At 40.2% G+C, this 26,945-nt stretch overlaps 1 protein-coding gene across 1 annotated transcript in view; it reads right to left on the bottom strand.

Annotated features, from left to right (window-relative positions):
- LOC129409142 (probable serine/threonine-protein kinase kinX) overlaps positions 1-25,900 on the bottom strand; it is a 27,811-nt gene extending 1,911 nt beyond the window's left edge. The window contains exons 1-4 of the mRNA XM_055154282.1: positions 23,459-25,900; positions 17,454-17,555; positions 9,004-9,060; positions 4,565-4,657 (exon numbers count right to left, since the gene is read on the bottom strand). Of these exons, the coding sequence (XP_055010257.1) occupies positions 4,565-4,657; positions 9,004-9,060; positions 17,454-17,555; positions 23,459-25,900 (2,694 nt within the window). The remainder of the gene's footprint in view (positions 1-4,564; positions 4,658-9,003; positions 9,061-17,453; positions 17,556-23,458) is intronic.
- Between the last annotated feature and the right edge of the window lie 1,045 nt (positions 25,901-26,945).

Here is a 26,945-nt window from a genome sequence, read left to right as displayed (position 1 = left end):
GTCAAATAAATCTTATGTCTTAAAGTCCTTTCAGCTGAAACACTCACGTCTTTGGGGTTGAATAATGACTAAGGTTGTCCCAATCCGATAACGTGACTGCGGACTCGATCCGACTCGGACATTATGTGCCGATCAGGTATCGGATAAATAATATACGTATCTCACACATAGAGCACACAGGACACAACAGTTTTTCCGAGGCCTGGGATTTGCTGAGGGACGTCCAGTCAGCGTGACTGTCTGTCCCAGCGCCTGCTGTACTAGAGGAGCACTTACGCTGTGCTCGGGCACTGTTACCTGGGGTTCTGTGGTCCGTGTTCACACCTGCGCGGTCGATGGCGATTTGTTTGCACTGTTTGTTGCAAACAAAACAAACAGCGGCATGAAGTGTGTATTGAGCGGTGAGACTGATGTTGCGGTGTGTGCCCTGCTGTGGGTTTGTGGATGTGGGGGCGGTGCGGGGGAGAGAGGCTGTGGGGTTTCTGTCATCTCGTTTTTATTTGGTAAGATTTTGTATTATTTGGATCATAGACGAGCATAAATGTTTCAAATGTTATGCACATGCAAACATATAATATCAAAAATACAAAGTGTAGATTGTGCGGGTGTGTGAGTCGAGTCTCAGGTCTGATCTGGTTCTGGTTCCTGTTTTGTCCAGTTCATTAAGTTTACTAAGTTACTCATTCCAAGACCAGACTGTGAAAAGTCAAGATTTTCAACAATGATGGTTCATGGTTAGAAAAGTTAATAAAAAAAAATTTAGTTTTGGACATTTGATTTTTCACACTAAGTTCAGCCCAGATACTACACATGAAATCAACACAATCTGATCCCCGCACACATCCTGGATCTTATTCTTTGCTCTTAGTTCATTTTATAATGTTTTATAGAAGTATCGGATCGGGACTCGGTATCGGCAGATACTCAAAATCAAATGACTTGGACTAGGGGGCAAAAAATGTGATCGGGACATCCCTAATAATGACTCCACTTTCTGAAGCGACTTGACTTTCATTTATTTCTCCTGACAGAGAAGACGCTGAACTTTGTGCCAGTTTTAGTTTCACGTGGACAGGTCCAGCAATGACAGAGATATGAACCATAAACAAGGTCAACACATCTGACAGTTCCACACAAACTCCTCCTGAGAGCTCGGAACTCGGTCTCCAGCTGATACAGAGGACATGTGACCTGCACACACATGTGCAGTTCTGTCAGCACGTGTGTCCTGTCTCGTATCATGTCAGCATGTTGCACATTTCAGACTCTCTCAGGGGGCGGGGCTAGGTGTGTGTGGATGTCAGGCCCCCAAAGTTTGGGCCATTTCTTCTCGTCATTTAGCACTCACTATTTAACACACATGGCTCTTTAAAGGTTGTATGAAGGATTTTTTTTTTTTTTTATTTCAAATTGTCAATGAAAGTTTAAAATACCATTACAGAGACACAGCAGCCTTGTAATTATGATGACCAAAAAAAAAAAAAGAATGAAAATCTATCAACTATGGGCGTAGTGAGGCCACAGAAACATCAGCCAATAAAAAACGAGGCTCCCTCATTTTCTACTGGCTGTTAGGTTGTCAATCAAACTCCCTACGTTTCTAGTGTAACGGACTCGCAGGCGTGCGGGGATTATGTGGTTTATGGAGCGGTTCTTGGAGGCTTTTTCAAACTGTCGCTTCCTCACAGTTCGCTTAAAGTTTGTTGAAGATGAGACGAGAATCCAGGACCAGTTCGCCGCAAAAGAAAGTCGGTTTTTGAGGTCACTGAAGGAAGAAGAGAAGGGGAAAATGAGCAAAGCCAAACTGAGGTGATTCTTCGAGGTTCCTCCCAGCGATTGTGCGAAGGAAGCAGGCGAAGGGTCTAAAAACTGACGCATCGGTCGCTAAATTATTTCTAGACAGGTCACTTCAACAGTAATTCTGAACGCACACTGGCTGTAAACAAGCGTGATTTCTAGAGTAAAGAGGCGGGAGGAGGTGTTTCTACTGAGGAGCTGTGGAGGAGGAAGGTAGTGTCACGCATGCACAACATTTGAAAAAGGACTGTCGCTGTATTTCACTTCCCTTTAAAAATCCTCTATACAACCTTTAAGACGTATCTCACTCACTAATGTTGATGTTAGCAGCAGAACTTCTTTTATCACGCAGCAATGAACTATTTTAGTGCTGAAGAGTTCCTCTGTCCCCTCAGCCTTATGATCCCTCTTTTCTTAGTTTTTTTTTTTTCTTTCCAAAATTAGGTCCATGTTCCCATATTTCCTTCACCAGCAATTTGAGTCAGATTTTATCCCCATTTCTCCCAATTTGATCGTCAATTTCACCCAAACTATTCTCCAGCAACAGTTGACTACAGATGCGATGTAGAGGTGATGGTGCAAAGAAACCGAGGTTGAAATGACTCTGAATCATCCCTTTAAATGTGGTATAAAAATAAAAATGACCAAAATCTGAGAAAAATCTCAGAAATAAGAAAAACCGTAGAAATGAGGGAACATAGAGCTAGAGTTGTGGGAATATAGAGCTATGGGAACATAGAGCTGTGAGAACATAGAGTTGAGGGAACACAGAGCTGATGGAACATATAGCTAAAGGAACATAGAGCTGTTGGAACATAGAGCTGTGGGAACATAGAGCTGTGGGAACATAGAGCTGAGGGAACATAGAGCTGTGAGAACATAAAGCTGTGGGAACATAGAGCTGTGGGAACATAGAGCTGTGGGAACATAGAGCTGTGGGAGCATAGAGCTGAGGGAACATAGAGCTGAGGGAACATAGAGCTGAAGGAACATAGAGCTGAGGGAACATAGAGCTGTGAGAACATAGAGCTGAGGGAACATAGAGCTGTGAGAACATAGAGCTGAGGGAACATAGAGCTGTGGGAACATAGAGCTGTGGGAACATAGAGCTGTGAGAACATAGAGCTGAGGGAACATAGAGCTGTGGGAACATAGAGCTGAGGGAACATAGAGCTGAAGGAACATAGAGCTGTGAGAACATAGAGCTGAGGGAACATAGAGCTGAAGGAACATAGAGCTGCGGTAACATACAGCTGAAGGAACATAGAGCTGAGGGAACATAGAGCTGTGAGAACATAGAGCTGAGGGAACATAGAGCTGTGAGAACATAGAGCTGAGGGAACATAGAGCTGTGAGAACATAGAGCTGTGAGAACATAGAGCTGTGGGAACATAGAGCTGTGGGAACATAGAGCTGAGGGAACATAGAGCTGAAGGAACATAGAGCTGAGGGAACATAGAGCTGTGAGAACATAGAGCTGAGGGAACATAGAGCTGTGAGAACATAGAGCTGAGGGAACATAGAGCTGTGAGAACATAGAGCTGAGGGAACATAGAGCTGAGGGAACATAGAGCTGAAGGAACATAGAGCTGTGTGAACATAGAGCTGTGTGAACATAGAGCTGAGGGAACATAGAGCTGTGGGAACATAGAGCTGTGAGAACATAGAGCTGTGAGAACATAGAGCTGTGAGAACATAGAGCTGTGAGAACATAGAGCTGTGAGGAACATAGAGCTGTGAGAACATAGAGCTGTGAGAACATAGAGCTGTGAGAACATAGAGCTGTGGGAACATAGAGCTGTGAGAACATAGAGCTGTGAGAACATAGAGCTGTGAGAACATAGAGCTGTGAGAACATAGAGCTGAGGGAACATAGAGCTGTGAGAACATAGAGCTGTGAGGAACATAGAGCTGTGGAGAACATAGAGCTGTGGGAACATAGAGCTGTGAGAACATAGAGCTGTGGGAAAATAGAGCTGACCCTAACACACAGACAGTGGCTCTTTCTGCACTCAGTGCATTCTGTGTACATCCTCTGTGTGCAGAAATAAATAATGTGTCTTTAGAGACTTGAGGGAGGGAGCATAGACTTTGTGGGAAGCACTCGTGCCTCACAGCAAGAAGGTTTTGGGTTCAATTCCCCCAAGTCGCCCGGCTCTTTCTGTGTGGAGTTTGCATGTTCTCCCTGTGTTTCCCACATTAACCCAAAACATGCTACAGGTCTCCAGGAAGAACAGCTGATGGAGGTCAGTTAAATACAATCAGTCAATTCAAATACTGTCCCACTTTAACTCTGTGTTTTAATAATATTCAACTTGTTTTTGCTGTTATAAGGCGACTCTGAGTGTCCAGAAAGGCGCTTAATAAATAAAATGTATTTTTTCTTATGTAATAATATTATCATATAGATATGGACAACGCTTTAACCACCTCGTTCCAAACAGGAAGTTCTCATGTGGCTCTTCCGGCTCCTTCTGACTCTGGCTCCCATTGACTTCCATTAGAATATTGTGGCTTCTCTCTCTATCTGCTGCTGTGAGCCTCGTCATTTAGGTCTGAAATGTTATAAGTCTTTATGTTATTAGTCTTAAATATTAATCTGCTCTACATGATCCTGTTTTTTTTTTCTCTGCTATTTTGTCCATTAAAAAAATCCTGTTCCTAATCTAGAGCCAGTCTTTGAATTTGCTCCTGTAAACGTGAGCATCAGTTCACTCAGTGCACATGTTCACTGTGTGTGTGTGTGTGTGTGTGTGTGAGGTGTTACCTTGGATAAGCTGGCGGTGAAGAGCACACACTCGAACAGCTCTCCCATCCTCTGCAGAAACTGGTCCACGTGAGGCCTCTTCAGAACATACACCTGGAGGTCACACACACGTTTCATGTAGTAGAGTCAAAACAGAGCACGATAAACACTCACTCTGGACTGTTGATAATCGCCATAGCAACAGTTGTGGGGGCTACGGACACGGCTAATCCACCAGACGTCGCTGCACATGAAGTGAGCAGCTCTGTTTGGTTTGTGGATCAAGATATGAACATTAATAAATGCTAGAGCTACCAGCAGGTTTGATTGACAGCACTGGTTAGTCCATGTCCACAATTTGTGGTTCAGCCATGATTCTGTCCTGGTTTAGTCCTGGTTTAATCCTGGTTTAATCCTGATTTAATCATGTTTTAGTCCTGGTTTACTCATGTTTTAGTCCTGGTTTAGACCTGGTTTAGTCCTGGTTTAGACCTGGTTTAGTCCTGGTTTAGTCCTGGTTTAATCCTGATTTAATCATGTTTTAGTCCTGGTTTATTCATGTTTTAGTCCTGGTTTAGACCTGGTTTAGTCCTGGTTTAGACCTGGTTTAGTCCTGGTTTAGTCCTGGTTTGTTCACGTTTTAGTCCTCGTTTAGACCTGGTTTAGTCCTGGTTTAGTCCTGGTTTAGACCGGGTTTAGACCTGGTTTAGTCCTGGTTTAGACCTGATTTATTCACGTTTTAGTCCTGGTTTAGTCCTGGTTTAGACCTGGTTTAGACCTGGTTTAGTCCTGGTTTAGACCTGGTTTAGTCCTGGTTTAGTCCTGGTTTAGACCTGGTTAACTCATGTTTTAGACCTGGTTTAGACCTGGTTTCCCCATGTTTTAGTCCTGGTTTCCCCATGTTTTAGTTCTGGTTTTGTCTTGGTTTAGTCCTGGTTTACTCCTGGTTTAGACCTGGTTTAGTCCTGGTTTAGACCTGGTTTAGTCCTGGTTTAGACCTGGTTTAGTCCTGGTTTAGACCTGGTTTAGTCCTGGTTTAGACCTGGTTTAGACCTGGTTTAGTCCTGGTTTAGACCTGGTTTAGACCTGGTTTAGACCTGGTTTAGTCCTGGTTTAGACCTGGTTTAGACCTGGTTTAGACCTGGTTTAGACCTGGTTTCCTCATGTTTTAGTCCTGGTTTCATCAGAGTCTGAAATAGGCTCCTGCTGTCCAAGTCTGTCACAGTTTTCTGTCTAGAGCAGTCACAGCTGACAGAAATATTACACCCACTCCTCTTCACTCACACTGATGACAGTGTGTCACTGAGCAAGACACTTCACCCACATTACCCACACCATGTGACTGAAGACAAGGAGTGGTCAGTAAACAAATACACTCGTGCTGCCCAACATGTTTTTTTAATGGGCACATACTGCACTCCTGTATTCTGCTCATGAACATGTTTGCTGTTTTGAGGGTTGACATCATTAAAGTACAGAGGACAGGTTTTAATGTCTGTCTAATTGTGACTGGGTTTGGTGGATAACATCTGTGGTCAGTATTTATCATAGTTTTATATCAGTGAACATAATTACAGGACGTAGTTCTGAGCTGTAAAACAGAATCCCTCTGTCTGTGTCATCAACACAGAAACCTCCATCCAACATGCAGAGACAGTTTATGCTCAGGGAAGGACACTTTCTGACACTTTAAACCTTCATTTCACTAAATAAAGGTCAGTGTTGGGGAGTAACAGATTACATGTACCAGAGTTACGTTATTATGAGTAACTGAATTCAGTTACAGTTACTGTTTCAGTGAGTGGTAATTGGATTACAGTTACTTTGTTAAAATAAATGGATTACATGGCAGTATTTTCCTGTTTTCACATTTTGTGCTAAACCAGAACTAAAACCAGGACTAAACAATATTACAGCTAACATTAGGGTGGACATAATTTAAAGCAGCAGTGATCTCATATAAAAAGCATTTCTCTATCAATAATATTTTTAATCTGGTTAAGTAAAGTCTGTGCTTTTTATTGTTTTTTATCAGACAAAACATCACATGTTAAGATATTCTAGTCTTTTCGTCTCTGCAGCAAACAACCTGTTCATGGAGACTTGGGCTCAACAGACAATTTGAAGAGAACAAACAAGAATTTTCAGGATGTGGTTGCTACGTCCATGTAGTTTTTTTAAAGGCATGACAGTATCCAGTAGTAGTAGTAGTAGTAAGTAATCCAAAATATTCAGATTACGTTACTCACTTTAAGTAATTTAATGGATTACGTTACAAACAACATTTTGGTGTATGTAATCTGTAATCTGTAGGAGAATACATTTTAAAAGTCACCTTCCCAACACTGATAAATGTGTAACTATTATTGAGTAAATTAAAGATGCACTGTGTAACTTTCTGGAGGTGTCACCTGCATCTATATGAAATAGAAAGTTAAAACTATACTTTAGTTTATGCCATATGGTTTATGTGATACTGAGGAATATTAGAGCCAAAGAAACAACGTTTCCATGGAAACAAGCAGGAGGAGGTGTTTCTTCAGGCCAAATAAGAGTCAGGTTTATGGAGATGTATGTTTTTCAGTATAATAAACACATAAAAAAGAAAAAGCATGTTTTATTTTTGTTTACTTTTTGGGCTAGAAAGTTACATACTGTGGCTTTAAACATGTTTTGTTCCTTGTTTACAGTGTGGTTGCTAGGTAACAGATTTGGAGCTACAGAGGCCTTCCAGAGTTAAACCATTTTAATCTGATTATTGCACTAGAAAAGCACCGCTGCTCATGTCCTAATTCTAAAAGCGTGGAAATATGTGCAATAATAAAAGTGTCTGAACACAACCTCCTCACGTTTGGATCTTTTAGTCACGAGTCAGAGGGTCAAAAACAGCTGAGCTGACATCTCTGAGCATATCAGTGACCACTCCCATAAAACCAACCATAAAATGTAAAGATTGAAGAGAGCGCCCCCTGCTGGGTTTATGAACAATCCACTGCCCTGGTTCAGATCATGTTTAATCTGCAGCGCTCAGGTTTTACACTCTAAACATGTCCATATGTTCTGTCATGTACAGCCACAACAGAGCGAACAGACAGACAGACCCAGATACACCGACACACAAATGTGACGTGAACAAACAAACAAAACACGACTGCAGGGATGTTTAAGATGGAATATGAATAGAACATGGGAAAAAAATCATTAAGCTGTTTTTAAAGAATATGGCCAATTCAACTGTCAGGATCCACTGACAAGTGCACTCTTGAAATCTGAAAACGAACCAAAATACTTATTGGATTTGTCCTGGTTCAGTCCTTGATTGGTTCTGGTTAGATTCTGGTTGTGTACAGGTCAGTAAATTGCAAGGATGGAAAGTAATGAATTACATTTACTTACATTATTATAATTGAGTAGTTTTTATGAGTAATTTTAAAGTTTTTAAGTAGCTTTTGAAACAGGTAATTTTATTTTTACTCGAGTACATTTTGACCCACATATTTTTCTTAAAAAAAAAAAAAAATGTGTCAGTGTCAGTGTGCAGTGTGTGCAACATTTTCATCTTGCATACTTAGATTTTGGTTTAATTGTCTTTCTTTTTCATTGCAGTGAGTTGTTGTGACCATATGATTCAGAATTTGTTAAATTGTTATTATTATTATTATTGTTTTTAATTTGTTAAATTTGTTATGCAGTTAAAGTTCTAAGTTCTATAAAGTTCTATAAAAAGAAGGAAGAGCTCAATGTTGGTGTTTACTCAGTGTTCAGCTCAGTTGTCTTTAAAATGTACAATGTTTTCAGTGAACAAAATTTGTCTGTATCACCTAAAAATGTATTCAAACAACTTGTTCTGGATTAGATTTATGACTCATCCTTTTTAAATCAAATCATTGCAAATAACCAAGTAACTTTTACTCAAATTAGATTTTAAATGAAGTACTCTTTTACTTAAATGGTCACTTATACTTGAGTAGAAATTAAGCAAAGTAAAGATACTTTTACTTAATTTTTCACTACTTTTTCCACCTCTGGTAACTTGTACGGTGAATACTTGCATGGGGGTACCACAAGGATCAACACTGGGCCCACTCCTATTCACTTTTTATATCAATAATCAATAATGCCTGTTATTTTAGAACATCTATGACACTGTTGTCTACAGGCAAAAACCAAGAGCCAAGCTGCAACGACCTCATGGTGTCTGTATAAAAACATGTTAAAGGATCCATGTTCATCTGTTTTCTGCTCTCTGTTCTAATGTAGTTTCCTCATCACAAACAAACCCTGAGTTGTGCTTTGTTTTGTTCCGACACTTTATAACTGACTCTGCATATTTAGGTTGAATTCTTCTCTCAACACAAAACACTTCCACCTTCTGATGTCACGTGGTATTACAGGAAGTGCTCCACTGTGGTTTAGACATAGGTTTAGATGTTTTCTCTATACCTTTGAAAAGTTCTTACCTGGTGAATGGTTCCTTCAATCTCCACTGGAATGACAAAATCAGCCTTGTTCACGGGCTGCAAAACAAAAACACAGATTAGACCTGGAAGCAGAGGGTTAAATTTAGCGTTAGCCAATTTAGCTCGTCCAATCGCGGCAGTGTTCTTCTCTTTCCCCCAGACTGTAAATAACACAGGGTTGCCATGTTGGAGAAACAGATCCTCTTTATAAACACTGATTTATTGGGATGAAACTCAAGTCTTTCAGTGACAGACGGAGCTGCAACTGGAGTGGTCTGAATTCACCAGGACTGAGATCATGAGGTGAAGTCTGAACTCAGAGCAATTACTTTACACATATTTACTCTATATGGAAGTATTAGAGACACTATATGTGGCTGGAATCAAAGCAGAAGTAAAACAGGTGGTTTTCAGATTCTAGAACGTGATGACGTGATCCTCTGAGATGGGCTCAGATGTAGTTTTCCCTATTGACACAATGCACTTTACTATGGAATCTCCAAAAGGTAAACTCACAAATGTTGAACCTGATCATTTCTGTTAGTGACTAGACCTAAGAACAGAAATTTGCATTTTAACAATATTCACTTGATTTGCCCCCGTCTGTATTCAATATTATTGGCCTATAGAATATGAAACCCATCACTGATTTTGAACACATTCTCACTGATTAACTGGCATCAGATCTAAATGTGGATGAGTCAAGGGGGTTTGGTCTCAGCTTTGGTGGGGACATTATCCCCATGAAACCAACTGATAGGTTACTGATTAACAGATTCATTAAATAATATAGTTTCCTTTTCATATGATGCACAGTGCAAAACCAAACAGCACATGTTTATAAGAAAGGGTCAGATGGGATCAGAAGTTGTGTGTATGTTTTATGAATTCTTTCCACAAACACACAGAGTCTGGGCAGGTCCAGAATAAGTGAGACGTGGTTTCATTTTTCAGTTTGTGTCCATTGTTCTTCTAAGATGATTGTTTAGCAGGAAAACAGTGATGTAGAAGTTTGGAGCAGATTTCTCTTTGCTTGTTGGTGATGAGATATTTGTGAGGTCATGTCCGTACATTTTTCCATGGAATATTGTCAGTAGAGTCGGGGTCTCACAGAGCATGAGTAAGGCTCCGTTTGGGAGGTGCACTTGTGCTGATAGTTGCTCTTTTTCTGCGGCGACTCATTATAAGACAAGTTTAACTGAAGATGAAGCCAAGTAAGTTCCTTTTGAAAGTTTGGTGCAGCGTCTTCACTCATGCTGCTCAAGCCGACATCTTCAGGTGCGGCCCTGTCCTGCCGCTTCTCCAGTTTAGGCTCGTGGCTCCACTAATGACTCAGTCTGTTGCAGCCAATGAAACAGAGGCAGGTGTAACCCTGTCGTCGTATCACTGAACACATCTCAGAACGTCTAATAAACAAAATGTGAACTAAAACATGTTCAATTAATACTACTGAGTTTGGAAAAATATCAGAATAAATGTATATGTTTGTTTATTAAAAGAAAATGGCAAATATTGGTAGGGGCCATTTTGTCTTCCCTAAATATTAGTTGTGACATGTCCTCACCGTCCCTATGCAAATCTACGCACTTGGAATGAGTTTAAAGGAACTGGGTTTAAAAGATTTGATTTTAAATTTCAAAAACTCTTTCTGTCCCCAGACAAAAGTTACACATGTTCAAATCAAATATCATTTTTACTGAGAACTATTGTGATGTGAGAACCAACTCAAATGTTGTGGCTGTACTTGATCTTAAAGAGGCCAATACAGACACAACTTTTACCCAAAAGTCACATTTTTAACAAATCTGCACTAAAATGACAAAATAAGGCTAAGGATAGAGATACACTTCTATTGTAGACCCATTTACACAGAGAATCAGTAGGAAAAAAAAGTGATTTTGGTGTTTAGTGGCTCTTTAAAAACAGTAAGAGTGCAGGATACAATTTAGAGCAGCAATTTAGAATTTACAAGGTAGAGGGATAGTGGCTAGTTTTCTTTTCTGTCAAAAAAGGAAACGAAAACACCTACACAGACACAGGGAGAACATGCAAAGGCCCTGTGAAGTAAGTAAACAATGCTGGAGACCACAATACATGCATCCTGAATTTCAGACTTCCGGACATTGAGCAATGCATACTGGGAAGGATCCTCTGAAAAAGTGAGCAACAAATCTCCCGGTGTGATATGTTTTTTGACAAAGTCGATCTTTTCTAGTCTTTTGAACTTTTGTTTCTGGTTCTGATGTTGTCATATTTTAGTTTTGGGATTCAGACATTGTAATTGTGTGGTTGTTGGATCTTAACAGCTGAAAATGGATTTCGGAAGTTTGCGAACTCCATAAGTGCAAAAGGGAATCAGATCTGTGCGACTGCAAACTTCCATGAAACATGAAAAATAGTGAAAGGTGAAGGCGATGGGCAGGATTGATCCACAGAAAGGACCAAAAAGGAACAACGTGACAGTGAACATTTTGTATGTCGAGCGCCAACAAAGCAAAATCCCGTTTGTTCATTGAGAGATACAGAAGACAAACAGACTGAGCTGCACTTTCTTGTTCTTGTGGTTTTACAGCAACATCACGTCTTGGTCTCTTTGCAGTGGAAGGTGTTTCTTGATGAACAGCTGGTGCCTTTCGCTTTGGCGTTGACTTTTTAAATTTGTAACCGAGGTTGAGGGATCGTGGTTTTGCTTTGTTGTCGTTCCACATACAAAACATTCTCTGCAAACTCGGGATGATTTAGACAGTCAAAGTTTTCCTTTTTGGTTCTTCCTGTGGATCAATCCTGCCCATCACCTTCACCTTTCACTATTTTTCAATTCCGTTGGGAAGAGAAACAGTTTGAATGGAGGTTTGCAATCACACACATCTGATTCCATTTTGCATTTATGGAGCTCGCAAACTTCCAAAGCCCATTTCTCGAGCCGTTTTCCGCTTTTAGGACATCCACCAACCACACAATTAACGATGTCCGAATCCCAAAACTAAAATATGACAAAATCAGAATCAGAAACAGAAGTGATATGGTTCAAAAGACTTGAAAAGATCGGCTTTGACAATAGACACATCCCACTGGGAAAACAAACATGGAGGTTTGATGCTCACTTTTTCGGAAAATCCTTCCCAGTATGAATTGCACAATGACCGTAAGTCCGAAATTTGTGATGCATGTATATTGCTCTTGGTTTGGACAAGTTGAGCTATACATGTATTACCAGCTTACATAAATGAGTCCTGGTTCAAGATGCACTGTGTAAATTTTGTGTTGGTTTAACCTGATCTGTTCACATGGACCTGAGGCTCAGCTCCAGTGTCACTGTCAGCTTCACACGCCTCAAACACGCCTCAAACACATTATGTAAACGCCATAGAATACACACAGCAGTACTACAGCAGGGTGAGCCAAAACAGGACAGGTTACAGTCAGGAAATGCATGAAAACATATGAGACAAAGACAGATACACACCCACTACTACAGTCTAAACAACAAAAATCACATACTTATCCAAACTGAAACTCGATCTTCATTTGAGCTGGTACTGATATTAAAAAAAAGTCACACACACGCACAGGACAGAGAAGAACATTTCCTGAATGTCTTTAGAATGATCCTGAGCTGTATCAGAACAAGTGTCAGAGCACATAGACCAGTACACACACATGGACACTATGAACCTACTGGACCACTGACCATTACACACATATAAGGCACATGGGAATAGAAATGAAAGTACTGTATTTTTCAGACTATAAGTCGCTCTGGAGTATAAGTCGCACCAGCCAAAAAATGCATAATGAAGAAGAAAAAAAACATATATAAGTTGCATTTTTGGAGGGAAATGTATTTTATAAAATCAGAGACCATGAACTGACATTTCCTGTGTAAAGTCAAGTTGTAGTAAAAACAATAGAAGAGAGAACAACAGACTGTTAACGTCACATATGAACAGTTCTTCAGATAAACTATAACATAAACAACAGAACAGAACAAGTTTACCAAACTCTCCATCTCACTCCAAATCACTAAATCTATTCAATTCTTCATCCTCGGTGTCACTTCTGAACAACTCGTCCTCGACCTCCAGAGGTAAACAGAGTCATCAGTTCCAGTTAGAATTATTCGTGTCTTTGTGAATCTCGACAGGATGGTTTCAGTGTCACTGAAGTCCAGACGTTGTCCATCCATCCAGTGACTTCAGGAAAGTTTCATGGTGCATCCTCCTGGTGTCACAATTTTCTCTCTCACTCCAAACTTTCTTTCTGCTGCTCGATTATCGTTTTCAACTGCAGATTTCACGACTTGCAGTTTGTTAATCTGCAGAATCTGATTTTGTTTTGGGGCATTTGTGTTCAGTCTTCTCAGTCTTTGTCTTTATAAGTTTGTTGAAATGTTAAATAGTTCAGTGGTGCAGAAGTAATGGTGCGATCGACTGACATGATACAGACAGAACAGAGGCTCTTTCTGCAGGAGACATGTGCAGTAGAGTGAAGTGACAGTGGTACAGGAGGAACAGGAGCAGCACATACTCACACACAAAGTTGAACACAAAGTTGAACCAGGGACCTCCTTTCTGTGAGGCAAGAGTGCTATACCAAAATTAGATCTGGTTTAAGCACTGTTTTATGCCTTTTTTAACCATAAGCTAAACAAATGTATATAAAACAAATCAAAATGTAAAATAAACTTTTTACCATTAACTTCTTGTAGCGTTGTCACAAAGCACATTTTCAAACTCAATTTCGATACGAAGGAATAAACTCAATACTGATTCTGATACCATGATGATAATCAAAACACTCTTTATTTAGACAAGAGAATGTAATTTTCCACATTAAATGTTTTAAGCATTTTCTTTTCTATTCCCATGTGTGTTATATGTGTGTAATGGTCAGTGGTGCAGTAGGTTCATGTTGGTCCGTGTGTGTACTAGTCTATGTGCTCTGACACTTGTTTGATACAGAGAAACATGATTCTAAAAACATTCAGGAAAGGTTTATTTCTGTTCTGTCAATGTGACTGTTTTAATACTGATACCTGCTCAAATGAAGATCTAGTTTCAATACTAGCTTTAGTATCGATTAGTATCTGAGTTTCGATACGTCTGACAGTCTAACCTCACATTTCTGATTCCAAAGCCAAATCCTTTTATCCCACATCCACCTCATCCATCAGTGTCATGTTTCAGAAGGTCAGAGATGATAATCTCCATGAAAGTGACACTGCTCTGTCTGCTCTACAGCTCTTAAAGGTCACAGTGATGGACGTGTGCAGGACCGTGTCCAACTCTGACCACGCTCTGGGTCAAATGTGCTTTAGGGGGTTGTACTTATTGAGAAAATGGGAAATGGCTCTTCTGGTCCTCTTGGCCCATCCTTCAGTGTCTCTCTGTTAGACCTGCATTTGACCCGTCCTTCAGTGTCTCTCTGTTAGACCTGCATTTGACCCGTCCTTCAGTGTCTCTCTGTTAGACCTGCATTTGACCCGTCCTTCAGTGTCTCTCTGTTAGACCTGCATTTGACCCGTCCTTCAGTGTCCCTGGGTTAGACTTGAATTTGACCCGTCCTTCGGTGTCTCTGGGTTAGACCTGCATTTGACCCGTCCTTCAGTGTCTCTCTGTTAGACCTGCATTTGACCCATCCTTCAGTGTCTCTCTGGGTTAGACCTGTATTTGACCCATCCTTCAGTGTCTCTCTGGGTTAGACCTGTATTTGACCCGTCCTTCAGTGTCTCTCTGGGTTAGACCTGTATTTGACCCGTCCTTCAGTGTCTCTGGGTTAGACCTGTATTTGACCCATCCTTCAGTGTGAGCTGACTTGGTGCTGGTGGATTTGGGCATGTTTTGGTCCAGGTTAAAGATGGGTCAGGTGATTTTGCCGCTGGAGGGTCTAACGTGCATCTGCTTGTTTCCATGGAGATCTTATTGTGCTGTCTGGATTGTTCACAGTATGGCATTGCATTTATCTGTCAAATCCAGATACATATTGTGGATTGAAATAGTTTTAAAGTAACTTTCTGGAAGCGTTACGTCACCAGAACAATTCCATGGAAATAGAAAGTTACATTTTATAACAAACTGTGGAATATCATAGCAAAAGAAACAACATTTCCACAGAAACAAGCAGGAAAACACTCTCCTCCAGGTCAAGTAAGAGTCAGGTTTGTGGAGATTTGTCTTTGTCTGTCTACATTATTACTCCACTCTGGTCTCTAAGAGTTGTGAAAAGTGCTTATAAACTCATGGTGGTGAATAATTAGAATACTCAGAATACATAAGGTACATTTTTTGACTGTTTTTCACTTTTTTAAGAAGTAAAAAACAGATACAAAACATTCCATAAGAAAGCCTTACTTCCTTTTAATGTTGAAAGTTGAAGTTCCGAAGTGGGGCTTTTGTTACGGTGGGCATGATTAAACAGAGATGAGCTCAGAGTCTGTTCTGAGCCTGGCCAGCCCCTCATGTTTTTGTGTATTTCTGGCGCTGGGTGTTATAAATACTCTGGAGTCATGTGACCACGCTTCTGCAACCTGAGGAGAGATGCTGCTGCTAATGAGGAGCCCAGGACCACAGGGGTCGACCAAACCGCCCGGGGAGAGAGCTCAGGGCCGTTAGAGCTGCACTTTATGTTTTAATTGGGGGTGTGGTGTGAACTGTAGGCACAGGCTCACTTAATCAAGTATGACTTTAATCTGAGCTTTGATTTAACACAATCTGATCCGAAACTAGACCAGAAAGAGGAGCTACATCAGGTGATCTGATTTGTGCTCTTAAACAAGTCCCTCAAAGAACATCACAACAGTTTTTAGTTAGTCACTCTCACCTTTTTGTTGAAACTCAAATACAACCAAAAATAGACAATGGTGTGGCTCGGACTGATCGCAGACTCCTGAAAATGTGCTTTTAAATGAAGTTTTTGCTAATGTGTGCATTGTGTCACCATGGCAACCGCTGAACATTCTGCCATAGACATACACAAAGAGCCCGCCCCTTTGCATACAGGCCTAAAAATAAAAATATTGGTGTTACTATAGCGTTATAATAAAGATCTAAGTTTGAGAGGCAGGACTATACTCAGACTCAGTGACCCATTTCAACTTCTATTTAAACCGTGTCTGGGGAGATTCTAAATGTAGCATTTGAGTTTTGTTTTTGACTAAAATGAAAAGTGACACGACTGACTCCAGTTCAAACATGACCCGTCCTGTGCAGTTTTCACTCATGGGAAGTAATGGATCTTAACGGTGCTGTTAGTGTCATAGTACTTGAGCCTGGTCTTGGTCTTGGTCTTGAGACCGGCCTCGAGACCAGCGCTTTTTTACGGTCTTGGTCTCTTTTCGGTCTCAACTGACTTTGGACTCGGTCTTGTCTCAGTCTTGAAGGTGCTTGGTCTTGGACTGGTCTGACACTTGATGAATGTGAACTAGGGATGTAACAATATCCAAATCTCTCAGTACATTATTTTTACAATTTGCATCTCTCGGTAAGATATTTATTGCAATATTTTGTGGAGACTAACAAAACTGTGAATATGATACTTTTTTCAACTTAAATCACCTTGACAAGACTTAACCCAAAGAACTAAGACTTCAAAATGTTAGAACTGTTATTTCTTCTTGTAGTCTGCACTGAAAAGGTGCAAAGAATCATGGTCGATGTAGTTCCCTCTGTCGTTTTTTTAGCCTTTGCCGCACCATAACTCTTCATTTAAGCGAAGAGTTGTAATATACTTGTAATTTGATCTATTGTAATGGCCCACGATATTACTGTGAGAACTTTGACAATACGGTATCACAATATTTTGGTTATTGTTAGATCCCTAATGCCAACATATTTCATTATGGCCGGTAACTGTACAAAGGCTGCGAAATATCACTGCAAAACTAATGAGATCATGTAACTGTAAATGTGACGAACTTTGGAAAAAAAAAAAAAAAAAAAAAAACACTTGATTCACTTTGCAGTTTGTAAAGTGGGATTAAAGAAGGGGTTCTCAAACTGTGGGTGAGTAATACAGTTTGCCTGTCTTATTTTAGGCCTAAATTCAAATTAATTAGATCAAATGGAGATAGATTTATAAAAACAATGATATAAATGTGCCAAAAATTAATGTAGGAAATGATAGAGATGGTCTTGATTTGGTCTTGATGGGCTGTGGTCTCAGTTTTGTCTTGGTCTCGACTTTTAAAAGTCTCCATCTTGACCCTCAGAGGTCTTGATCTGTCCTAGTCTCAGGACCCTGTGGTTTCGGACTTGTCTTGGTCTCTATAAGTGCAGTCTTGACTACAGCACTAGGAGCTGTATCTCACTTTTACCAGCCTAAACATAGCACTGGTTCATGTGAAACAGTTTGCAGTGGTTCAGAGTTCTTCCTCACTTCCCTTCTGCAGTCAGAGTGTCCTAATGATTCACCGCGATGAGTTTATAAGTGTGATTCAGTTTGAGTGCTCTGACCTTAAATGAGCTGTGGACCAGAGTCTCGTCCAGGTCGATGACCACACACATCTTCCCCGAGTCAGAGGAGTGCAGTCTGGGCAGGAGCGGCTCCGAGGGGCCCTGGAGAGAGACAACACTGTTATATTCAGAGACTGTAAGTATGAATGGACATAGCAGAGTTTCAAATGGGAAGTGAGCATGGGCGTGATCCAGCTCCATCTGCTGCAGTTCTCTTTCTATTGAAAAACTGTCATCCCTCTCTCTGTATCTGCTGCTGTGAGCCTCGTCATTTTGGTGTGGAAAATGTTCGTATTAACCCACTCTGTGTTTTATTTCACTATTTTGTCCCTAAATAAAGATATGGACATTAATTACAGACAAGACCACTCCTGCTAAACCAGTGGTGCCAGTGGGAAGGAGCCTTGCTCCTCTTGGTCAGAAATCCTAATATGGAGCTCAGCTCCAAATGAGCCACTATAACTGCAAGCCCTGATGAGCTTCATTTGGCTGGATTTCTTTATGCAGGATATGATGATATCATCATCAAGAGACCCTCGAGGTCATACAAGTCTAATCCTGCAGTTCCTCTGCCAATCCTGAAGAAACATGTCCTCCAGACAGGTACTCCTGATCATCAAAGAGCCACTAATGTCATTGTGTCCTAACCATTGGTGAATATTTATTTATTTATATTGGAGGGGCTGATGGTGCAGATTGGCAGCCTCACTTCCATCAGTGTGTCCCAGGGCAGCTGTGGCTGCAACAGTATCTGTGAGTGTGGAGTGAATAATGAGAGGGTGAGAGGCTGGTTAAGCTCCTAAAGCTCAGGACACGTGTAACGTCTTTATTCTTCTGATGTTTCTACAGACGAGAATAAACAAGTCCATCAGCTCCTGTCTATCACAACAAAGAAGAAGTGTGTGAGTGTGTGTCTGTGTGTCTGTATCTGTTTGTGTATGTGTAGGGGTATTTACGAGGCTTGGTCTGTGTCTTTTGTGCTTCCATGAAGATAGTTACACAGGAACGTTTGAGACAAATCAGTGAAATGTCATGGAGACAGTGGGTGGTGAACTCTCCTGCAGAAATGTTACACAGTGCAGCTTTGAGGTATGACATGGAGTGACTGTGGATCAGTCTCCAAGTCAATGTAATGTCCCCAAAAGCCTGTAATCCCAGTGTGTGCGCGCGTGTATGGGTGTGCGTGTGAGGACTGTATCGTGTGTCCTTCATACTCTCTGTGTACTTTCTCTGTCCTGAGGTGCCAAACAGCAGCTGTCATGTTGTACAGTTTAAATAAGACTTTTCACTCAGCACGGATCTGTCTGAGCACATTCTCCAGCAGAGGGCGCAAATATAAGCACGACAGGCTAAAAACAGGCACAAATCTACAAGAGGGAGGGTTCGAGGGAGTAGTGTTAAACTGCTTGTATGTACTACAATTACAACTGAACCCGTGTCCCAGAGACTTCACCTGTGGAGACACATCCAAATGTGTCTCATTCCAAACTCAAAACTTCTAAAACTCCAAATGAGAACAAAGAACCAATGTTTTTGTCATTCAGAATAAATCAGCATTACAGTTGTTCTGAGTAAAAGCTGTTTGGTTTGAATATGTTTAACTTGTATCTGGTGACACATTTTAAAGTATATTTTGAACTATCAGGCACACTTAAAATTGTTTAATTTTCTGAAAACTAGACAGTGCACATTATGTATTAATTCTGGTTGTGTTTACTGACCTCAAACTGACTTTATGTGGCACACGGTGCTTAAAAATCTGCCAAAATGTTTTAGTATGACTTTGGTAAACTACGAAGTCGCACCATGTGATGGATTGTTGGAACATTACGGCGACTGTAGTCAGGAGCCCGACAGAGTAAAGGGCGAAGTAAAGGGCGAACTATAGTTCTGCATTTGTGACTTCAATGAAATGCTACAGAGAATATATGACCATTCATATATATGGTCTATGCATATGACCTACAGACTTAGTCCGACAGCTGAACTGCATCAGTGCACAAGGAGCAAGCTGTTTTTTTATAGCTTATAGTTTATGCAAATGAATCATGTAGTTTTAAGTTTCATTTCTGTAAAACGTAAACAAATGTGTCAAAGCTGCATTAAACACATTATTACTAAATGTATATTTGAGTCGTCCTTGTAGGAAATAAAAAAAACAAACTTAAATGATCCACCCACATTCACATTCATAACACACACTCACCAAGACAGAGAGGCGACGGCAGGCGAGTTACACCACGATCTGCCGATGGATCGTGGACGCCTGGACTAAAGATCAGACTCAAGTGTCGTCTGTTTGTTTCTCTTAATGTGCCTTATAATCCAGTGCAACTTATGTATGAAAATAGACAAGAAAATTCAACATTGCTGATATTGCAATATGGTGTGTTTTAAAGTCCAAAAAAATACTGTAGTCTTGTTTATGGATTTCAAAATCAAAATCTTACATACAGGTCCTTAAACTAAACATTAGTTTATGTGAAGAGAGGCTCACTTTTATGTAACTGTTGTAAGTCATACACTTTATATATATATATATATATTTTTTTTTGCAAATTAGACAATGTTAATTCTATTGTATTCCTGCATGTCCCACTTCCTGTACATATTCTCTTTCACTTTAGTGTTACACTTACAAACACAGACACCACAGCAGAACTTTGAATAGATTTAAAGTTACTAGTAACTAAACCTGGACTAGCTGGACTAAACCAGGACTACATTTTTCTAATGAGATAGTTGGACCTGTGTGTGTTTTTGTCATTTTGTTATCAGGCTCAGTTTCTGTAGCAAGGCTGGCACCACCTAGTGCCTCTGCTCAGTTTCAATTCTCTCCAGCGTCTAGGTCAGGAATCAGAATACACTAGACAGTTCACAAAAACCCCGGAAGTGTGATTTCTGGCACCAGCCAATCAGTGAAGAGACAGACATTCTGTGTTGTCAACGATTCCTGAGATCGAGGATTTAAAGCCGGAACAAAGAAAATGTTTGGTAAATTTTATCAGGGGGAAAGACGTTATTGTCCTTCTTCCTACGGGATTTGGGAAAAGCTTAATATACCAGTTAGTCCTGTTAGCGACGCATTACAGACGTCATGACCAAACAGCAGCGATTGGTTAAATTAAAAAAGTACCCACCTACTGTTGAGCAAACAAATTCTAATGCTGTGAAGACAGAGGGTTTCTACAGAGTGAAACCGGCTGATGAATCAGGCTACAGTTTCTGTGCTTTGTCTTATTTTTGTGAGCACAGAAAAATCCCAATTCACACATACAGTATATGCAGCAGTGAAAGGAATAAACAAACACTGGTCCAACTATTATCATCCTTTCTGTATAAATATTTCTGACAAAATACTTATACAGAAAGTATGATAATATACTCGCAGACTCTGTCATGTGTCAGAATTGTATATTACAGACCGACATGCAGATCGTGACAAGGCGACCAAAAAAATCTCTTGCGACTCAGTCTTTGGGAAACAATGGACTAGCCATGGAGCACTATGGAACCTACCTGGAGCACTGAGGAATTACACACATATAAGACACATGGAATAGAGCAGAAAGTACTTCCATTTAATGTGGAAAATCACAGTATATTGTCTAAAGAAAGAGTGTTTTGTATTTTCATTGTGGAATCAGAATCACTATTGAGTAATGAGGCTATTCCTTTATATGACATGGAATCTGAAACTGTAGTATCGTGGCAGTACTAGTGTGGACAGATCTGTGTGTGTGTGTGTGTGTGTGTGTGTACGGACATGTGGACAGACAGGTCTCGTGATGTTGAGGTCAGATCTCTAATCACTCCCAGTGGGACAGGGCAGTTCAGCTGTGAGTAAAGCATCTTTTGTTTATACCCGGACATGACCTAAATCTGTCCTAGTGTCAGTGTTAGGGCATCTGATACATACGGACCGTTTCATTTGACGCGTTAACGCTGAGATACTGAGACACACATAAATTTAGACCTAATTAAACATATGCACCACCGGCTGTGAGCTGTACGTTTGAATACTAGGCCAACTTGAGTGTAAAGCATCAGTGTGTCGTGGTGCTTTGTCAGTCGGGCTGCAAGAGGAATCAAACTGACATTGCAGTTTTAATGGATGCATTTAGCAAATCACATTTTTCAAGTACCACCATTTCCCCACAAACAGTATCCTGCTTAAAAACTGCTCACCCTGCAGGTTAGATCTGTACAATCATGCTCGGAAATGTGATTCTTGTATTAGGTTGTAAATGTAAATATTGAAATTAGACACATTGACTGACAATGTTTTAATGTTCCTACTATAAAAAAAGAAAAAGGCTACAGAGCATTTAACTTCAAAGCCCCAAATGAACGGGACAGCTCACCCTCCTCAATTACAACTACATCGATCCACCAGTGTAAGACGACAGTCTCCAGATACAAATATCCTGCTCCTGTTTTCCATTAAAAAAATTGTATATTGTGAATGTTGTTTTTGTGTTGTGTTTGGCTTTTGTTTTATTCTGTTCTTCCTTTTCTGTCAATGCTATTTTTGTTCATATATTTAGGAGCCCCTCGCAAACAAGATGTTAAATCTCAAGGTTCTTCCCTTACACTGGCTTCCCACACATTTTCACTGACAAAATTTCAAATCTTTTCCATGACTTTTTCATGAGCTAAAGTGAATTTTCCATGACTTTACAGCACCTACATGTGTAGAATTGATCAGACTTTTAGGACTAAATCTGAAATGTGAACTCTTTCCACTCACCTTATGCAGATGTTTGGAAAAATCAGAATAGTCTAATGAGAACTTAACAGCACGCTGGAGTTGTGTGAAACAGATACTAAAATTCTATGACTTTTCCAGGCCTGGAAAATGATATTTTCTCTTTCCATGACTTTTCCAGGATTTCCATAATTGTGGGAACCCTGCTAATAAATACATTTTGTCATTTAGACGTGTTTAAAATGTAAACTTTGAGCAGAATCTTATTCTATATAAAATACAAGTGTAAACACAATTGCTGTATGTATAAATATATATATATATATATATATATATATATATATATATATATATATATATATAATATATATATATATATATATATATTTATTTTTTTTTTTTTTTTTTTTTTTTTATTCAGCTACACTTTTCACTCAGTATTTTTCATGACTTCCCTTCAAATGTGTAAATGTATTGAAACTTCCCGCAGTTGGGTTTTAACCTTGTTCTTGTGTTGTTCTCAGAAATATTCCTAGATTGTGTTTTGTTTCGTTCACATGTTACTTCTGTGGTATGGACTAACCCTAACCCCATCTGCCTTTAAGCTCTCACACACTCATGCAGCACATTTATACTTCAAGTCAAGTGTCTTGTCCAAAAGCACAATAACGCACAATAATAATGGGTAACTGAGATTGGGAATTGTCAATCTAAAGGTAAAAGGAGATGTTCACTTTGAAAATATCTCTTCATGACTAATAATAAAGGATTACTCAAAAATGTGAAAATGAAACAAAACACAACTCCAGGTCTGTTTTTAACATGGTTAAAACATTTAAAGCTCACAAGAGGCTCACAAGAGTTTTGCTTTTCTTATTATATTATATTATTTATCTTATAAGTGTAGCAAAATGTATTTTCATATTTGACATACAAAAAGTCTTATTCCACTGGCAGATAATTTTACTTGTCAAGTGAAATTTACTCAAATCATGATCAAACTTTCTTAATTCAAATCATCTTAAGTTGACTACATTTTATTTTTTTGCAGGTATATCTGTCATTACTGAGCCTATCCACATGAAACAAGAACTGGGGCAAAGTTCAGCATCTTCTCTATCAGGAGAAATAAACTAAAGTCAAAAGATCTTTTCGCAATAGTGTCATAAAGTGGTGCCCCCAAAAGCAATTCAACTCCAAAGATGTGTTTCAGTGAATCTACTGTAGAGTTATATAGGCCCCTCCCCTCCACCTGAAACTATGATATTCAAAATCTTCCCTCCCCCTTTCCTCTCACCTGTTCAGTGGGCGGGACGCAGTATTCGCAGTCGCACTCCTCCGCCTCCTCCTCGCTCCCGTCTTCCTCCGAATCCCGACTTTCCTCCGAAGCCGTTGTTTTCACATTTTCCGCAACGCTGTGGATCAAACCTACGGGAGCGGCCACTTCCCGTTCCTCCGCTGCCGCCGCCTGGAGCGAGCACTGGGATAACCGCTCGGCTAAGTCCATCACCAAATCCTCTATGAACGCGTCGGACTGGCTCCAAAACGCGCCGCGGATGTCATTTTTCAACACTACATCCAACAAAAAGTCCCGTAAAGCTTGTTGGGATGATGTCTGAACGCTTTGGATTTTAAATGCGTAGTAGTCCTCAACATCTTCCTCAAATTCTCCTCTTTCCTCGTCCACGTCGAAAAGCGCGCAGTACGGTTCGCTTTCGGAGCAAGCTAACAACGCAACGTCTTCACTAACGCAAAACTCGTCCTCGAAATCTTCCGTTAAATCGCTAACTTCCGAATAATCGCAATAAGCGTCACCCTCCACGGAAATGTCCTCTGCGCATGGAGCACTCAACAAAATGTCGTCCAAGTTGGAATTTTCGCAGTACTCTGAGTCTTTGTCTTCAGTATAATCTTCGTACAAATAAGACTCACGCGCGACGTCCTCATTTTCTGCGTTTTCAATAAATTCTTGGTAGAAATCATCGTTTTGTTGTTCATTTTCGTCAAAATTACTGTCCTCGTAGACTTCTTCCTCCTCTTCATAATCATCTTCGCAAAAATCGTCTTCCAAATTGTCATCTAATTGTTCAGTCTCATAATCTTCCTCACAAAATTCCTGAATTTCTAAATTTGCTTCATTCTGCTCTTTCATTTCTTCTTGAATTTGCTCGAAATCATTTTTATTCTTCACGTTTTGCGCTATGGTTTGGAGATGTTCGTAATACAACCGATCGTGAATGTCTCCGCCGTCAAAACAGGAAATGTAGGGCTTTCTTTGCGAAATCCCGTAGTAATCGTCACGGTCGAAAAAATCAAAGTAATCCTCGATCACGATGTCCGTTACGGTTTTCTTCGTCTCGGTTTTGACGTTGGTTTCTACGATCTCTTCCACCTCCTCCTCCTCTTCCTCGAATGATTCCCACTGAGTTTGCTCATCGCTGGAATCGCCTTGGACGCTTTTATCGGAAACTTCGGAAGAATCGGAACACGGCGGGGAGGAGAGGCTGCCTTCCGGACACGTTTTGAAAGATTTGGAAGAACAATCGGACAACTCATCTTCCGAACAAAACACTACGCTCGCAGAAGATGTATCTGGTGAGGTTTGGCATTCTTCAATTTCCTCCACCATTTCGGAAAAATCATTGTCCTCAGTTGTACTATCGTCTGCAAAATCTTGTTCAGTATTGTCTTCGGTAGATTCTTCCTCGTCAAAATTTGAATTGTTCTCAAAAGTTTCAGTCATTTGGAGATTTTCAGTTGGCATATCTTCTGTATCTTGTTCAAAAAATTCTTCTTCTTCTGCTTCTTCTTCTTCTGCTTCTTCTTCTATCAAATTATCTGATATCTCAAACTTGGTCAAACCTTCACAATTTTCTTTAAATTCCTGATTCTCAATTTCTGCAATGTTTGGATTTTCAATTTCTTCTAATTCATAATCTTCTGTTGATGTTTCTTCGTCACAATTTAGACTTTCCTCTGCAGGTGTTAAATCTGGTTCTGTATCAGACGTTTCCAGTAAGTCGGTGTCGTCTTGCGAAATTTCAACTTCTTCAAAATTCTCAAATTCTTCTGGGAATCCAGTATCGCTTAAATCGCTGTTTCCATCTTCAAATATAATTTCATTACAAAAAAGCGGATCACAGGATTCTATTTCATATTCTGAATCTTCTGAACTTGTCTCACTTTGACTAGAACTTTTTACGACCTCACAAAAATGTTCAAAGTGTTCTGACAGCTCCGCGGACTGTTCCAAACTCGTTCCGTGGCATTGCTCTGCTGGTAATTGCTCGTCTGGCGTCTCTTCTTCTTGCTCGGACGTTTTGAATGCTCTGGAATTCTGCTCCTCCGTTTCCAAATGATTTGTCTCCGTGCGGAAAGACAACAGCGGATCACCGGGCTTACATTGTTGGGATTGGCCGAGGTGTTGTTCGCAGCAAAGCGCACAGGCGGATGAGATACTAAGATTAGCGCTGGGCTCACATGGTTTAAAACACTCACATTTGTCAGATCCTTGGCTTAACCCCGATGTCTCGCACTCAACGGGGGAAGGGTCACAGGTCAAAAATGCATTGTTTTTAGCGCTACTGCAAAACTCTTCCTCCTCTCTGCTGGAGTCGTTCTGCACGTAAACGATGTTAGAGTCCGTCCCTTTGCTCAGATCTGGAGGGAGTTGGCAGATCAGAACTTCTCCAGCGCTTTCTCCGTTGGCTTTAGCGGGCGCAGAGCTGTCCAGGTGCATCTTGGCGGCGTCGTTCACAGTTTAAACATGTCTCTCTGGGCTGGGGGTGGAGGTTTTTTCCCGTGGATGCAGAGGTCCAGTGCAGTCCCTGTGGAGCGTGTCATTGGAGGCACTGGCTGCTTCTACAGGCACATAGCACACATTGACATCATGACAAGTTGTCGCAACCAAAACTGTCAGTAGCACTTGACCGGGGCCCTCCCCTTCCCTCTCGCTTTGCTACCCCTCCCTTCTCTCCCCCCCTCTCTACCTCTCACACTTATTTTTCTCTCCCTTTCCTCCTCCCCTCAGAACATTTTTGCACATGGGCCTTTGAAGGTTGCCAGTCAGGTTTTTCTCTCACCCACAAATAAATGCAAAAATATTGAAACACTGGTTTTAAAGCAGATTTGTTGTGCTTGTGTCTGCGACGGTTATAATTTATGGCATCTGTGGATCATTTGGTTTTACTTTGGACATTTTAAAAGACTGGGTCGCAAGAGATTTTCTTTGGGGTCGCCTTGTCACGATCTTAGACTTAGACAAACTTTATTGATCCACAAGGAAAATGATTTGGGCAAAGTAGCTCACACATCACAAAAAAAAAAAAAAAAATAGAAAGATACGTAAAAAAATATACAATCTCAGCTTTATACAAGAGGTCATAAGAAGACAGTGCAACAATGACCTGATGATTGACAGGACATAGGGTTGTCTGTTACATAAGTGGGAGTTGTTGTACAGTTGTATGGAGTATGGTATGTATGTATATATGTATGTATATATGTATGTATGTATGTATGTATGTATGTATGTATGTATGTATGTATGTATGTATATATGTATGTATGTATGTATGTATGTATGTATGTATGTATGTATGTATGTATGTATGTATGTATGTATGTATGTATGTATGTATGTATGTATGTATGTATGTATGTATGTATGTATATGTATGTATATGTATGTATGTATGTATGTATGTATGTATGTATGTATGTATGTATGTATGTATGTATGTATGTATATATGTATGTATGTATGTATGTATGTATGTAGTCCT

The sequence above is a fragment of the Boleophthalmus pectinirostris genome, unplaced genomic scaffold (genome assembly GCF_026225935.1).
Source record: "Boleophthalmus pectinirostris isolate CB_2022bp ecotype Guang Dong unplaced genomic scaffold, ASM2622593v1 HiC_scaffold_1, whole genome shotgun sequence".
Taxonomy (NCBI): domain Eukaryota; kingdom Metazoa; phylum Chordata; class Actinopteri; order Gobiiformes; family Gobiidae; genus Boleophthalmus; species Boleophthalmus pectinirostris.
The sequence above is the reverse complement of the archived record's forward strand: the minus strand, read 5'-3'. Positions and strand labels throughout refer to the sequence as shown.